This window comes from Enoplosus armatus, chromosome 2 (assembly GCF_043641665.1).
Source record: "Enoplosus armatus isolate fEnoArm2 chromosome 2, fEnoArm2.hap1, whole genome shotgun sequence".
In the NCBI taxonomy this organism is placed as follows: domain Eukaryota; kingdom Metazoa; phylum Chordata; class Actinopteri; order Centrarchiformes; family Enoplosidae; genus Enoplosus; species Enoplosus armatus.
Window position 1 is genome coordinate 27908370 of NC_092181.1, and position 17506 is coordinate 27925875.

The 17506-nt window shown below is 43.6% G+C and overlaps 1 protein-coding gene across 1 annotated transcript in view; it reads left to right on the forward strand.

The window, feature by feature from the left end:
- The window catches only part of ttbk1a (tau tubulin kinase 1a), a 37131-nt gene that overhangs the window by 12438 nt on the left and 7187 nt on the right, over positions 1 to 17506 (forward strand). The window contains exons 6-13 of the mRNA XM_070922406.1: positions 2482 to 2547; positions 2636 to 2728; positions 3441 to 3566; positions 3657 to 3811; positions 4437 to 4647; positions 5083 to 5255; positions 6330 to 6670; positions 8518 to 8699. Of these exons, the coding sequence (XP_070778507.1) occupies positions 2482 to 2547; positions 2636 to 2728; positions 3441 to 3566; positions 3657 to 3811; positions 4437 to 4647; positions 5083 to 5255; positions 6330 to 6670; positions 8518 to 8699 (1347 nt within the window). The remainder of the gene's footprint in view (positions 1 to 2481; positions 2548 to 2635; positions 2729 to 3440; positions 3567 to 3656; positions 3812 to 4436; positions 4648 to 5082; positions 5256 to 6329; positions 6671 to 8517; positions 8700 to 17506) is intronic.

The following is a 17506-nucleotide window of genomic DNA, read 5'->3' on the forward strand; positions in this document are numbered from 1 at the left end:
TTTCTCCATCATCTCCATGGTTACCCAGGGATGTGAGTGGTTTCTATGGCAACAGAGGGGTCACCAGCTGCATCACCAGCCGACCGCTTAAGTATAACTTAACATGTTAGTCACCATCAGAGATCAAAGTGCTGACAGCTCCAGCGTTCGGTTATCAGAAGGTCCAAACCCGCTGGTGTGTCAACATAACTTTATTAACACATTTTACAGTTTTCATAAATAAAGTTTGTTGTCACTCGTATTTTTCGTGGGACGATAAGCAAACAAACGGTTTTCTCTCCGCGTGTTAACCTGGATTGTCTCAGCTAGTAAAGGAAACCTACCTAGGAAACATCTGTAGCACCGTCCAATCAAAAGCAATCTGCTATGTAAACAGGAAGTCACTGCAGCATCACAAGCTGTAACATAACCTCCAAAATAAACATTCAAACGATGTAACTGAACTGTGTTTCAATGTTTTAGTCAAGTGTCAGATTCATCAACCGTATTTCATTTATCTCTTTTACTCTAAACAGTTCAGATCTTAGCATGCTAACGTTAGCTTTGTCAGTTGGTTCAGTCAACAGATCTACTTAGCAGTGACTGGGCGTAAATATGTATTATTTACATTTGTATTTCTATCCTTTACATGAGAACTAGTCCGTGACCAGTTTTAATGGACAACATGTTGCCTGTTAGATAACCGACGAAGGACCCAATGAACATTTCCTTGTTCTTCACCCTAAATATTCCAAGTGGGATTCAGCAAACTCTCCTGTATGTAACGCTGTGTATAAGTCTGCCTGTTCCCCGCGTTTGAGGGAAAGTTTCATTCACAGAAATGACACCAGAGGGTAAAAAGAAGAATTTCACACCACGGAGCTTCAAGTCCTGTCAGAGAGTCAGAGGTGATACTACAACAGAGCAGCCGTCAGTGACGTGTCCTCAGAGCAGCGCTGCACTGACACAGACATGACAACTGAATGTTTGACTAATGGGACTAATAAGAGAGGTCATGTGACGAAGAGACATTATACAGGATGATATTGCAGCAGGTGACGTTACCCTGTCAGGTGTTATAACAGAGGAGGATCCTTACAACAACTACTGAACTGCAGAAATGCTGCGAGCAAACATGCCAATAAAAATCAGAAGATCTGAAAAACCTCTCGGCCATGTTGATGTTGGGACGGTGAACAGAACGTTCATTTAGCATTGAGTTTGTCTTAAGTTTGTATCGTATTTAAACTCATTCAGATTAAGGCGTCATGATGTTGGTGTCGCACTGCTGCACTGATCAGCAGGTTAGTGGCAACACAACAAGACATGTAGGGAGGGAAGAAGAAGACAGCTACCTAGAAAATATGGATGAAAACAACACATTGCAAATGTTTTATCAGGAGGGGAAAACATTCAGCTGTTAGACCTCGACACCGACCGTAAACTCCTCAGAGCACCTTCGAAGAGAAACCATCCGTCAGTCATTCGAGGGAAAGCATCATTTCAGGACTCACTGGTGGAGCTCTGGCCTGTAAAGACTTCTACGTTTACATACAGTAAATCCAAATATCCACTCTCAAGTCACGACGTGTCTCCCAGTTGTCATGGGAACCTACACACCTCATCCCATCCTGCTCACCATACAAATGATGAATAATGTCACCATGGAAACATCTGTGCTTTCTGATGTGGGTGGAGGCTGTAGATGCAGTGTGACCCCCCCTGCTGGTGTTTCTGTTTGTGTCATTATCTGATAACTTTGGTCCGTTTGCATCAGGAACATGAATCCAACAGATTCACTTGATAAAGGATGTAGCGTCTGTTCCTGCAGCTGCTGCAGCAGCACGTCGTTACGTTTCATGAAATCTGTTTGTGATTGAATATCAAACGTTTGAGCTGAAGAGGCCATAAATTAAATTATTCCTATGTTTTCCCACAATCACAGAATAATTATATCGTAATCATTTACAAAACCAACACATATTTTCTTCTTTTCATGATCTCAAGAGGTGCACTCCAAAACCTGAACCGCTGTGGTTTCCACTTCATTTCAATTTGGCACACAAAATGGCCGAGGCCAGTAAACAAAATACCACGGCAGGCGTGACGTTAAATCCACTGATAGTCAGCAGCAGGTGGCAAACACACTGCAGAGCCTTTTCGACAAATATTATGTTTTATTAGTCTGTATTGTTCATTTGAAACGCTGTATTTTGTTTACGTGCTGCTCAGTTGAAACCCCTCCAACTGGCATTGTGCTGGTCAGGATTTATACCAGATCAATAGATTCAAATTCAGATGAGAGAAACATTCGGAACAGCAGACCTGAGGCCACGCTCACACTGCGCTGCCTCGAGTTTCTTCTGTGGTCAACGTAGAGTCAGTTATACCAAGTTTCATTCTGTCTGATTGTTGTATTGTATTTGTCGGAGCAGCATGATGAGATGATGGGGACGCTTGTTATTGCGACCGCTGAATAACTCTGCTTCCTGTTGTGTTCAGCCGAGGACTGTGGCAGGTTTCAGGGGGACGGTCCGCTACGCTTCAGTCAACGCTCATAAAAACAAGGTCAGTTGGTTCAGAGTTCAGGACACAGTGACACTGGCAGCTACATAAGTAATTAAACTAATACTGTGTTTTTGTTGTGTTTCTTCAGGAAATGGGTCGCCACGACGACCTGTGGTCATTGTTTTACATGTTGGTGGAGTTTGCTGTTGGACAGTTGCCATGGCGAAAGATCAAAGATAAGGTCAGACTCTTTCACCTGAACATGAACAAACCAGCAGCACCCTGTAACAAGACATGTACATGTACATGTGCTACCACCACAAGTACAATGACTGTGACTGACAACAGAATATTAATAATAATAATGATAATAATAATAATATAGAGCAGTGTTAGTGTGTGAACTCAATCATGTTTTATAGCTTTATAAGAAAAGTTTTAAAGCGGCACCAATTAATATTTTATATGAACAAATGAATCAAATGACTTTGTATAATGTGAAAAGAGCCGTTTGTACTTGTGAACCCACTGAGAATCATCAGCATCTCTGCCGCTCTACGGAGGTTTTTAGCCTCTTTTAGTTCCTTGTTTTGGTTTTTGCTGCACAGTTCCTGTCTGGTTCAGTTTCAGTGTTTTCAGAATAAAAGCTGTAAGAAGTCGCTGAACACGAGCTGCTCAGCAGCAGACAGACTCAGTTAGAGACCAGCTGCTGAACATAGTGCAGCATTTAGCAGCTAAAGAGCCAGATGTTTCCCTCTGGAGGTGGAGGAGACCAGAAACACAGCTAACAGAGAGAGAATACTGGACTCGTAAAACAATCACATTTATATGAAAATGAGTTATTTTGGTCATGTTTACCCAATGAGCATCACCTGTTTTATATGAAGTCAAAACTGTACTTGAATCCTCGTTAATTCACTGCAGCTGAAAGTGATTTTCTGTGTTTTTTCCAGGAACAAGTTGGTCAGATTAAAGAGCGTTATGACCATCGGATGCTGCTTAAACACATGCCTGCAGAGTTTAATATCTTCCTGGACCACGTCCTGGCCCTGGACTACTACACCAAACCAGACTACCAGGTACTGTGAAGTGAGCTGTGTGGTCCGTCTGCAGTGTTGTCACCCGGACATTAGTTCAGATTCATGACTCCGTCTTGTTATTTTGTCCAGCTGCTCATGTCGGTGTTTGAGAACAGCATGAAGGAGCGAATCATCACCGAGAACGAGCCTTTTGATTGGGAGAAGGGGGGAAGTGATGTCACGTTGTCAACCAGTGCCTCCACCCAACCACAGCACAACACCCGACCCACCGCCGCCATGGTGGGGTAAGAACTAGACCATCAGCTGTACAAGAAAACCCGAAATGACGACAGCCATGTTTTCTTGAAACCTTAGTACCTGATCAATAAATCATCAGTACACCCGTCAGACCAACCCCTTCAACTCCCTGCAGATTATCTGAGGGTCATTTAGTGTTAATACATTGAAATTAGTGCCTCTCTTAAGAGCTTAATTCACACTCAGTACATTTATGGGGCCATACAAGCTGTTTTCATATTATCTTTTAAAATGGTCGATTGTATTTGTCCAAATGATCCCCTCAGTTTTTACATTGATTTCCCTCCTTAAAGGCGACTGTTGGTTTCAGTTCATTTAATCAGAGATACAATCCATCACAGTGAACAGTTAGTCCTTAACATTGTTATGGTCCAAGTTACATTAAGTACATTTGACCAAATCTTGACTAAACTACATCCAACTTTCATCTTTTATTGTCCTCAAAGGGACATTTGTCTTGCAGGCAGCAAAACACAGAACACAATGAATATAAATCATATTACAAAACAAACAAATGTTAAACCCCCCCACACAAACTACAGCCAGAGGCTGCCTGGTTGCGTCTAAAGCATGAGACCAGAACCTTTCGTACATCATGTTCTCTGTCCACAGGGCCATCGTGACGCCGGTTCCTGGAGATCTTCAGCGGGAGAACACCGATGACGTTCTGCAGGACGAACATCTCAGTGATCAGGAGAACGCCCCTCCGGCCCCGCCCCCCCGGCCCCCCGGGGAGACGGGCGTCCCGCACGCCGGGGAGCCGGGAGAGGCCTGGGAGGACACGGACTTCAACCGCAACAGACTCAGGATCAGCCTGAACAAGGTTTGATAGAGGAACATTTGATACATGAGTTGTGTTTAATCTTTAACTTCAATTCATGTTCATGTAGCACTAAGTAACTAAGTACATTTACTCAAGTACTATATTTAAGTACACAGTTGAAGTATTTGTACTTTACTTGATAATTTACATTTTGTTTTTTTAAGTATAAAAGACTTTTCTCTTGTTGTACCAACTGATTGGAGGTTAAAGGATATAATATAGTATATTTCTTCTTACACTCCATTTTAATTATTTAACTTCAGCGTTCCAACTGTTTCCTCTCTTTTTCTCTCTGTTTTCTTCTTATCTCTGTCATGAGGCCTTTAGTACCTTTTAGAGACCCTGTCCAATGAATCTGTGTGCACTTGTACTTCCTCTTAAAGTTAAATGGCTCCAATGTTGGACCATAAAACATAATTTCTGGTCCTTCCTCAGGGGGGTCAGGAGGAGGAGGTGGGTCGGGGGGCATGTCCTGTGTCGCCGGTTCGAGGTGGAGTACCGGAGTCACCGACAGGTCAGGGTCGGTCCTTACGTTACCGCCGAGTCAACAGCCCCGAATCTGACCGTCTGTCTGCTGCTGAGGGCCGGCCCGACGCCTACGGACAGAGGTGCTATGAAACACCAGAAGACACTGGAGGAGGTTTAAGGGCCGGAGACACCATTTCGTTTTATTTCTAGATTCACATTTTGAAAACACAAGTTTTCATGTGATATGACAGCATCAAACTCAGATGAGCAGCACAACTACTCTGGTGTTAATGTCTGGTTTTGTTGTTTTAATTTAAGGGTCAGTTTAATGAAGAGTTAAAGCTCGCCTTAGGTTGGATTTAAAGTTGCTAACATGGCCTTAAAGTGGAAACAACATTTGTTGTACAGCCAGATGGACTTAAATTCATAGTTTCTCTTCATGTTGAAGAGCGTTCTCTTGTGTTCCTGTCGATTAACCAGGCTCACTCTTCAGTTTGAAAATGCCAACATGTGACACCCCTTCTGTTGCTGTCAAAAAGAAACCAGGGGTTTCTGGCTGTGTTACACTTAAGACTCAACACACAGAAGTGAGACTTGACTGCTTAGAGACTTGAAACTTTAAAAGGCAAATATCCAATCCAGACCTGCTAAAATCATGGAACAGTAGACCAGTACCTGGACTTTCACAGCCATGTGAAATGTCTATTACCTGCTTTGAAAAGTAATTGTTTAAGTCCTGTCATTTTAATCGTCAGCATTCACACCCTGAAAGACTTGAAACTGACTTGCAATTAGCTTAGAATACGTGTGACTTGAACTTGAACTTGTTCTCATTTAGACTTAACTTAGACTTGTCCTAGTCTTGAGACTCCCTTTGACAGGACTTGTGACTTGACTTGGACTCGCCCTCATTGACTTGAGACTTTTTTTAGACAAGACTTGACCCAGACTTAACCTCAAGAACTTGAGAAGAACTTTCCCTCGCTGACTTCAGACTCGAGACTTCCTTTGACAAGACTTGAACTTGCCATCAAAGACTTGAGACTTAACTTGGACTGGTCTTGACTGACCTTAGACTTGGCTTTGCCCTCAAGTAGTTGAGACTTGACAAGGACTTGTCTCAGTGGGTGATGAATTTGAACAAACAGCTGTGGAAGTTGAATTAAGTGGAGCCACAATCGACTCACGTCCCCCCGTCTGTCTGTGTGACCCAGGTCTAGGATGGACATCCTCGGCTCTCCGTCTCGTCACGTTTACTCCTCCCAGCCGGCTCAGATGCTGTCTGTTGACCCCGGTTGCCGTGGCGACCGTCAGGTCAGCGGGCGTCAGGAGGTGTCGGTGGCGTCAGTCGACCAGGAGGCGCACAGCAACGCCTTCATCCGTTCCGTCCCGCTGGCCGAGGAGGAGGACTTTGACAGCAAAGAGTGGGTGATCATTGACAAAGAGGCGGAGCTACGAGACTTCCAACCAACCACGTCAGGAACCACGGACGAGGAGCCAGAGGAGCTCCGCCCCCTGGAGGAGCAGGAGGAGAGGAGGAGGCTCAGGGCCGGAGGTAGGAGCTCCTGTATACACCTGTAATAAAAAGATCTCTAGAAGCACAAGACAGGTTTTCAGGGGTAAAGGTGAAAGGATTCAGATTCAAAAAGGGGATTCTAAACTCGACTCAATAAAATGCTGCAGAAAAGTTATCGGTCTCAATAGTAGTGACAACATCAGGCCTCGGTTCATTCAACAAAAGAAGCCCAAGTTCATCATTAAATGAACTATAAAAGAACTTTTAATATATTATATTCATTTTAAAATACAGTCATGATTTAACTCTCACTAAGATGAGTTTTTCATATGAATGCGCTATGAACACGTTGTGGTTGGTACCCATTGGTACCCGGGTTGATACTCAGCCCTGTTCTATGTAGAAACTGGTTCTCTGTCGCAGGGTGGAGCAAATTTCCAGCACAGCACTTTCTTTTGAAGTAAGTAGTAAAGAAGCAGCGTTAATGTACAGAGTGGTGGAACTACGACATGCAGTTTTACAGTACTGGGGAAGCATGGAACATATGGGAGATGATTCTGGATCAAGACCAACAAGGACATATCGTGGAGCCTGACGTGGCTGCTTCCTGCTCATCAGTTTAGTTTCCCCGTTCTTGTTATTATTGGTCTCTTAAAATGTTTTTTTAATATGTTTTAGACGAGATCAGCCTAAATTAGTTGTAATTATTGTCACATTGCCGCAATGTTTAAAGCTGAAACTGCACTTTATTTTTGTTTTCAATGAGTGAAATAAAATGTGGACGGGTGTTAGTTAGCCTTTGTGCAGACGGTGACTTGATGACCAAAAGGAAATGAGGAACCTAAAGACTGGACCAGGTGGGAACCACTGATCTATAATCCTGCTTGTTCTCTCTGTGTCCAATGATTTCCAATTTTACTGGAAGTCCAACAGTCGATATTCACTTGATTCGTCATATTTATCTTAAATATTATTCCTACTTCTCTCAGGACAGCTTGAGTTCTCCCACCCAGTCGTTTTGGCCTTACAGGTCTTTTTGCAGTGCAGTGTAAAGTTTGGAGGGAGCGTCCTGTAATCACAGTGTCTCAGGTTTGATCCTCACAATGTTCTTTCACAGTGATCATGCACATGAGGCACCACTATTTCTTCCTGTTGCTCTGCTGCTGCGTATCACAGACTTTAACAAGTTTAAACTGCCGACACACAAGCTCAGAACAGTGACTGATTGTTTTCATTGATTCGTCAGTAACACTGGAGGGCAGGTCAGCTTTCTACCAGTAAGTCAGGTGACAGGTCCAGGATGTGTTTAGCCCATGGACTGTACATAAAGATGGACGCCATGACAGCTCCCCAAAAGTGAAGCCAAAACAAAAGCTCAAACCGACAGCCCCACTATGAGTCCAAGATTTTAGAGATGCTGCGTTCCGTCACAGTTGTTGGTCAGTAAATAGCTTCAATGCTAACTGCTGCTAAAACCACGTCTCCTTTTTACGTTTCTATTTCTATACCTGACCAATACACAACATACAACATATAAATAAGACGGACTTGGAGTTGTTTTCTTCTTTTGATGGAGCTAGGCTGGCAGTTTCCCCCCACTTCTAGTCTTTGTGCTAAGCTAGGCCAAACATCTATCTCTGTACTGGACACAAAAAGATGAAACTGATACTGAAACATCTGACTCTGGAGAAGACGGAAGACGATTCCATTGACTGTTCCTGTCCTAATGTTGGACATGCTGTTAAAAATGTTAAGATTAGCTTCCCAACGTTAAACCTACATTCAATTCATGTTTTATTTGATGTAAATCACACGACATTTGAATTTTCAGATCGTCTGTCGAGTCTTCAATACAGACGTCTGGTTAACATTTTGTTTTCCTGCAGGAGGGGAGCTGGTGGTTCGTCCAAAGACCCACACCAGGGAGAGCAGCCGAGGGATGCTAACGCTAACGGAGGAGGAGGCGTCGAGGAGGAGTGGCGGAAGCCCCGCCCAGTCGCCCTGTCACTCGCTGCCGTCAGGACGCCCCCGCCGGAGAGAGTCAGAGCCCATTGGACCTCAAAGACCGGTAAGAGACCCGGCCAGCCAATCAGAGGAGAGCTCAGCTCTCGGATGGTGGACAGATGAGGAGGTGGACGGCTGCTCTGATGACAAACTGTCACACCGGACGCCGTCATTAGGAGGCGCTCTGCGGCAGCTGCTCCACCTCTTCTATCTGTCTGCCAACAGGCAGCTTAAAGGACAAATCCAGCAGGATCAGAGGTTTTCCTTCTTCGGTTTCCATCACAGTCGATGAATCTGCAGCTTAGGAAAAGAAGAGAGCGGCGGGGGGGTTAAAGTTAAAGACTTAGCTTTGTCTGCTCATCACCTGGACAGGTCGCCAGTCTGTCTGACAACAGGGCTGACAACATTCACACCTGTGGCTGATTTACAGTCTCTTAGTTCACCTGATGTGTTTGGGCTGTGGGAGCAGACCAGATCAGCAGGTACAGCAGGAACCAGCCAGACAACTGACCACTGAGCCGTCTGGAAGGCTCACAGTCTGATCAAGCTACAGATACTCCAGAAACAGGTGGATGAGTGCTCAGGTACTCAGGTTTGATGCTGATCAGCACACAAAGTTTGATGGTGAACTGGTCAGGAAGTCTTCATCATCACTCACCATCAGTTAGTACACAGACAAAACTTCAGCCAGTCCAGTTTGTCTTTGGGGGTAATGAGCAAAACATCTGGACTCTGGATGCTGGAATTGTCCTTTAAAGATGTCACAGTGACGGCAGCAGCTGAACATCTGTCACATGCAGTCGTTCTGTTCAACCTCCAGCAGCCGAAAGATCCTCTGATAGAGTTTAATGTGTTCTTCGGTCCAGATCTTTAACTGAGGACAAAATCCACCTACTGACAAAGGTTTCGTCAGCAGTGAGCGCTGTGTGAAACAACAGTGAAACAAACCATCCATTGTACCATGAGACATTGGAAGTCCGGTCCATTTCTTAGATAGCTTCTGATCCACACGTTGTTTGTTGATGTATTCTGAAACATGACGCTGAGACTTTCTGTCCATATTCTAAGATAAAGCTGCTGGTCAACCGTTCACGATGAAGTCGCTGCTGATATTTTATTAAATAAAGGTCATATTGTATATATATTATATATATATCTACTGCAGTAGATCCTCATATATCTTAAATGTGGACAGAAAACTTCAGAAACATATTTTCAGCTTTTTAGAGAAGAGAAAATACATTTTGTTCCAGATGCTGATGGAACAGAAAAGCAGGCAGGACATTTTGAGAAAGACGCCTTTTCACTGTCCAGCTGAGAGTTAAATGTTCAGATCGATTCCACTCTCATGTCTGTGCGTTAAATATGGAGAGGATTAGCTTAGCTTAGCATCAAGCTCACTAATTAACACTAACGTTATATCTTGTTTGTTTAATCAGTACACAAACAGAAAAGTAAAAACAACAACATAAGTGAGCTTTAGAGCTGCTGGAAGGTGGATTTTGTTACCTTTGGACCGAGCCAGGCTAGTGGTTTCCCCCTGTTTCCAGTCTTTATGCTAAGCTAAGCTAACCAGCTGCTAGCTGAAGCTTCATATTTACTGTACAGACATGAGAGTGGCATCAATCCGAACGTCTGACTCCTCTGAAAGAGAAGAAGAAAATGTTTGACAGCGTCGGCCTCCAGAAACAAACACTGACGTAAAGAGACGGGTCAGACATGTCTTTACTGTCTCACCTCCAGCTTCACTTTGACCCTGTCGCTGTTGACGGTTTGATTCTTCCACGACTGCCTGTGACACATGAAAACCACCTCCAGCCGTGTGAACGCTGCTGCCGTCTTTTCCATCTCGGTGCTCATTGTTTTATTGTGAAGGGATGAATGGGAAACAGCAGCTCCTGCGTGACTCGACCTGTAGCCATGATGTTTCTGTCAGGACGCCGACGATGTTTTCATCTTCTGTTGTTCTGCTGTGTTTCTCATGTTCTCTGACACGTTAGAGCCACAGTGACACACACACACTCACACACACTCACACACACACACACACACACACACACACACACACACACAGAGTTTTGGTGTGAGTGAGTGAGTGAGTGTGTGTGTGTGTGTGTGTGTGTGTGTGGGGGGGGGGGGGGGGGGGGGGGTTCACCTTCTTATTTTCTTAACCGTAACAATGATCTCTACCTAACTTGAACCACGATGCAGCAGGTGACGACTCTAAAAACGCCAAAATCCAAGGTTTTGCAGAAACGTCCAGTATTGATGTTCTTGTCTGTGAAAAAGATGAAGAGCCTCTCTTCTGTGTTTCCTTCAACACGAGAGCTGTGAAAGTCTTCGTCACAGTCCTGCAGTGTTTAAGACACAAACTCGGCAGGTGATCGGCACAGTCGGTCAGTCGTGTGTGTGTGGCGCATTGCATTGTGTATCTTGGTGCATTACTGCCACCTGTCAATCAGTGGAAGGGAGTGAAACCATTGGCTGGAATGTGTAAACAAAACAGGGACCCACTCATAAACAACCCGCTCCATAGGGAACCTTTAAAGTCAAGAAAAATGAGTCTTATAAGAACAGATTCAAACAGGAGTCTCCTTTGTACAGTTAGTCTCCCGGCCTCCGGGGGGCAGCACTGACAGTCCTGCGCTCTGAACCCTTATCTGTCAGAAGAATTCACGCTTACCTGCGGATTGCCTATCATGCTGTGACTTTGTATTTTCAAGGTTCTTCCTGTAAGAAACGTTAGAAATCTTCTGCGATGCGGGCATTCTGAGTTTTTGCTGACTGAGGTGTTGGTTCAACTTGACGGTTGTAGTTTGTTGTTTGGCAGTTTTCCTGCTCAGAGTCTTTCAGCCACGTCGGTTCTCTTTGTTTTTTCTGAACTCCAGCTCGAACTGAATCAAACTTTGGAAAATACAAGACTACGAATTTCTATTTCTATCAACTGGCAATCACACAATGACACTTACCTACTTAGTTCATGTTTGACTCGGTTTGATGTTCACAACATCAGCTGTGAGCTGCGAGGACAGTTTGGGTTTCAGTGACAACACAAAATGAGCCAGTTCATCTTCAAGGTTTTATTCATAAACATTTTATTTATAACACGCTGCTGCTCAGGCCACAGTTATACACATAGTTCTGACTATATGACTTTTCTTTTTCCAACACGTGGAAACTGCTATACTGGTTCATATACAGCCGCTGTCTTCAGATCAGCTGCACTGTGGAACATTTAGATGTGTTTGATGATAAAACGATCAGACTGGACAGTCACAGCCGTAGATAATGAATCCGTCAGAGTTCACAATGAGCTGCTGCTGTTGGATGGTCAAAGACGCCTCGCTGAAAGATGCATTGGTCTGTAATGTTGATGTTTGTTGTCGGGAGCGTTGCGTTAATATTAAAGCTGTGTTCTGACAATCTGCTTTAAAGTCCCGAAAGATTTTATTAATTGTGCGATAAAAAAAACATCTTTCAGGACTTCTGGGCCCTTGTAAACTAAAAATGAAGATAACAAAAAGGAAGAAACAAAAGTATTGTGAAAAACTGAAAGCAATAAAATTTATTTTTAAAAAAAATGAATAGAAACATTAAATTTTGTTTTTAAGGAAAAATTCTGACGTCAAACAATAAAATTTCCAACAGTTATTTCAGGACTAAATAATAACAAAATGGACGGGCTATAAAACAAATGAGCACTTTGTTATGGAGGACAAAACCTGACTAGTTAGGAAAAAAACCTGTGAATAAATAAAACTCTCTTTAATCACTAACAGGACAAAGTGCTGCCAGCGTCCCCTAGAGGCTGCAGAGTTCATTACAGCCACAATATGAACAAACAACGTACTGATGATTTACCTTATTGATATTTATAATACATTATTTATATTTATCTATCCTTAGAGTCGGAACAGTAGTGGGGTCAGTAAAATCTAAAGGGTTCATCCTCAGAGAGCAGGAACGAGATCAGGACATTTCATGACATGATATTGTGAATGTTTTGTGTGTGTGCTTGTGTATTTCTTGTGAAATTTCTTATGGAAATTTTGTCCTGATGGTGGCGCTAGAGGAAAGTTCAGAATCATTAGAATTAAGTCTGAATATGCACAACTGATTTCATAAAAGTGAATGTGGAATCATTGAATTTAACATTTATTTTACATTTTATTTTCACCTCAGGATTTATATTGCGTTTCCCTTCAGCAGGATTTTCTTCATGGGTGTGGTGATTTATTGATTCTTTTCTTTATCCTTTTTAGTTCATTTATACATTCATGTGGCCATTTGATTTATTCATGCACTCATTTATTTTTTTACTAATAAGTCAGGTTTGGTCCTCCATACTGTTTACAGGCTGGACGTTATTACTTCATCGCTGATATTTCACTTTATCTGCAGAGTAACATCTTATCGTTTAAGGCCTCGTCCATCTGAAACGTGTGCACAAACCCGCTGTAGTGATATTTTAGCGAGCTCTGCTTCGCTCTTCTTTTATTTCCGTGCCGATTGTCACCGCTAGACTCAGAGCGAGCTCTCCGCCGCCAACCATCGAGGACTGCCACTCTCTTTTTTACTCCTCTCCAATTCTTTCCCCCTCCACATAACTACTGACGCCTTTGCCCCCAACTATCGCTTTAAAAGTACACAGTATGTCGAGTTTGACTCACCTGAGGAGACAGAGAAAAGAGCGAGGGTGCCATTGGGACAACACAAGAAGAAATAAAGTGATGTTTCGGGGTAAGCACAGTTTAGGAATAGTCCTTTACCTCTATTCTCTCACTCAGTTTCTGTTCCTCCTCTTCCTTTTCCTTCTGTTCAGACATATCTCCTCCCTTTTTTTCCTCCGTTGTGTGTCTGTGTTTTGTGTGCTTGATGAATCCATCTCTCTCTTGTGTTCCCTGTTTCTTTTTGCATCTCCAGTGGTAGTTTTTCTCTCAGAAATCAAAAGCTCAAACTGTCAGTTGTCCAGGCTCAGACTGTTGTAGACTAGTGAGATACAGTATGTGCAGTGTTCGTGCTGGTGACTTTGTGTCCTTTTAAAGTGCTTCTTTGTGGGGGAAATATTTTCATCACCATTTTTGCAGCTAGAGGGATGCTAGTCTGACCAATCTGGCAACCCACACAGCTAACAGTCTATTGTCTTTCATAGCTTCTAACTAGTGTCTGATAGCTGTAACTGTAGACAGATTTACACCAACACTCCCTCAGCTTCTCTCCCCAGGCTCCTCCCCTCGCAACCTTTGACCAATCAGCTTAAGACTTTAGATGTGGGAGAGCACCAATCAGCTCTCTCCTGTCTAACGTCTGGTCAGGGAGGGGAAGGAGATGAGAGCAGGAAGTCAAATCAGAGTGTTGGGACGTAGCCGTAGGAAAAAAAACATTTATTAAAGCATTTCTTTTTATAAAAAGTTTGTTTCCGCTTGTTAACCTCCCTCCCTCTCTCTGATTGGTCTGTTTGCAGTTGGAAGAGGACAGGCACCAACCGCGGCCCAATCAGCTGAGGAGGCTGGCCTCCTACGTCTTCTCCTCCTCCACCCTGGAGACGGAGCAGTATCCCCACGGAGGAGGCAGCTTCATCCAGAGGAGCCGCTCGGCCGAGAGCAGCCCCGCACACATCACTGCCGCCACCGCCTCGGTCCGGCGGCGGCACGCCGGCACCCTGCCGACGCCCGGCAGCCCGCGGAGCAGACACTCGGTCCTGAACGTGTCGCGGACGCAGCTGCAGCATATGTTAGCTAAGCTCATGAACAAGAACAACAGCTGAGGACTGAGAGCCGGACTCAGAACACACACAGACACACACACACACACACACACACTGATATATGCAGGGTCTGTCAAACCATCTTTGGGGCCCGGGGCAGAATTTGGCCCCCCCCCTGCCCCCCACCCCACCCTGGTGTCCCAGCACATCAACTGGACTCGATAAAGACTGCGCACGGCGTAGATCACCTACTGAGTAATTTATTAATTAACAATATGTTTTATTATTGATTCCCGTGTAGATTTATTATTTAAAGACAGACACACTGACGTTCCCCTAAATCTCCTAAAATCATGGAGTGTCTGTAGTCACTGACGTCATGTTGTGAAGGAGTGAATCTTTAAAATCCAACAGAACAAAGTTGATTCCATATTTGAAACTTGCTGGTGGCTCAGTTTACTTCACACACACACACACACACACACACACACACACACACACACACTGAGAGCCAGATAATAACCACACATGTTAATTAAACACAACAAGCCATATTATTAATATCGTACATATTACTGACACACTGGTTTCGCACACACACACATACACACACGCACACACACACACACACGTAGCTACTTTTCGAGCAGAGGAACTGAAGAAGAGGAGAAAAGTGCTGACGACGGGAAATATTTTCCATGCAATAAACTCTACGAAGCCTCTCTGCAGACCTTGTGTTGCAGGCCGCAGGCTGCAGGCTGCAGGCTGCAGGAAAGTGTCTGTGAAGAGGAGGAGAGTGAAACCGAGCGGCGCTGCTAACAGACTGTTAAGCTTTACAGTATTTGTGCTTTTCTTTTGGTTTTGTTTGTTCTGCTTTTCCTGCTAAAATGAAGGAGCGATCGTCGAGGAATGCAGGTCGTCCCGGCGATCAAGTTTTTGCACCGAGACTTTGGAGTCGGCGTTTCCCCTCCGATCATCCCGTCCACCGAGCAATACACCGACACCGCTTCACGACGCGTCTTCACCGACACGGAACCAGTGACCCGAACGCCTCGCTCCGATTCTGGCTTCATTAAATGTTGTGTATGAGGAGAGAAGGGAGTTCTGATAACTGGTCAATCACTTTGATCTCTAATCACAGCCTTTATGACAAAAACTGTTACTGTGCTGGGTGTCCGGGCAGAAGTACGGTGGCCCTAGAGTGCAAATATTTCACACACAAAAAAAACAAAAAAACAACGTTTAAAAAAAAAATAAAAAAATTAGCAAGCGTGAATACACAATGACATTTCATAAAACAACAAATAAAACCCCACAACATTTCACTGAATGTATTCACAACTCCAAAATGTGACAATATTGCAGAAAACTAGTTAAAGGACATCACAATATTAATTTTATATAAAGGTTTCAAAAAACATATTAAAAATTCCCAAAACACTACGACTAGAAAGAAAACAAATTTACAATATAGACACAACATTCATCCGAAGAAATTAACTATGACATACTTTTGCAAAACAAATTAGCAAACAAAACTTGTAAATCCCCCAAAAAAAACACAAAACAGAAACATCTGTGACAACTTCTGACAACTTTTTTGCTGAATGTAGCAATTGCTAATTTTAGTTTCTGATTTATTTCCTGAGATGTTTCAATTTAAAAAAAAATTATTTTATGAAACGTTGCGTTTTGCTGTTTCGGGCCACCATATGACAGGAAAGCGTATGAGGCCATTATTGGCCCGCGGACAGAGCTGTCTCTTTGCATTTAAAGCACCCTGTTTTCAATGTGACACTTTTTTAACTAAACTTTTTATGATTGGTAGGGGACAGGAAATGGAGGCGGAGCTCTAAGCGTGTAGGAGGGGTCGAGCTGTTAAACGTGACATGGAGCATTATGGGAAGGGAGACATCATACAGTGTTATCGGCAGAAGAGTTACACAGAAATAACCAATGTTGTTCTGGTTCTCATGTCAGTTTGTCGTGTGATTGTTGCATCTCTTGTTTGAGCAGCGGTGGTGCTTCATAATTATTTTAGGATGTTTATCAGGAGATTATGACTTCATTTTCTCATCATCGGTGTTACACATCTACTGGATTGTCATGAGACTTGTTGCAGGCGTTCATGGAGCCCAGAGGATGAATCCTAACTCTGGTGATCCTCTGACTCTTCATCAGCGCCACCATCAGGTCAACATGTTCATGTGTCCAACACTTTGGTTTATGACCAAATACCTGCAGAACTGATGACGTTCATCAGCCTCAGCTGGACTCTGTGTTTACTGCTAATTAGCACATGTTAGCATGCTAACATGCTAAGATGGTGAGGGAATATACCTGCTAGATTAGCAATTAGCTCGCAGCAGCGCTGTGTCTAACTACAGCCGCACAGAGCGGCTAGCACGGCTGGAGAAAAAACTGTTTAGTATTGATCTTATATGTGTCTTAATCACGACAACAGGCTTCTGTACTTCCTGTCTGTCCTCGTCCATTTCATCACGGAGTCGTTACTCAACCTGAAGACAGACACATCGTGTTACTGTTAGAGGCACTTGATTGTCTCTGGATAAAGAGAAATGTTAAGTCATAATCTTAAGATAACAAACTCAAAACACTTTCAGAAGCTTCACAAGAGCCTCAGTTGCGGAGATTTAATGTCTCATCGTTTGGCTGCTGTGTCTGAGTTAAATCAGGTCTTCCAGAGGACGAGGACGATCCTGTTTCATTCATAAGGATTGTCAACTGAAAATGCAATCAGTAGGATTTGCTTTTTGTTGGGTTTTTGTTGGTGGAGATACTGGTGTCTTCTGGGCAGTTGTTACTGGGTTTGTTAAAGGCTGAGCCAGCTGACCTAATGAAGAGCCGTGAAGGTGACTTGATCATCTTCTGCTCTTCTGTGGAGTCCTTTTGTCTCTTTTGTAAGTGGCAGTGAGCGTGACCAGAGAAAGTCTGAGCTTCGTTGTGGGTTGAACCGCTCTGCAGTGGATTTCCTGGTTCCTGCATCTTGTCATGTGTTTAGATCACCGTCTTATTTGCATCGTGCTTCCTCTTCTTTCACTATTTTCTGACCGCTGGACTTCACTGTTGCACTTTATCACTGAGTGGACTCTATGGATGCAAAACACAGATGCAATAAGTGAAATGTGGGATGTTACATGGAC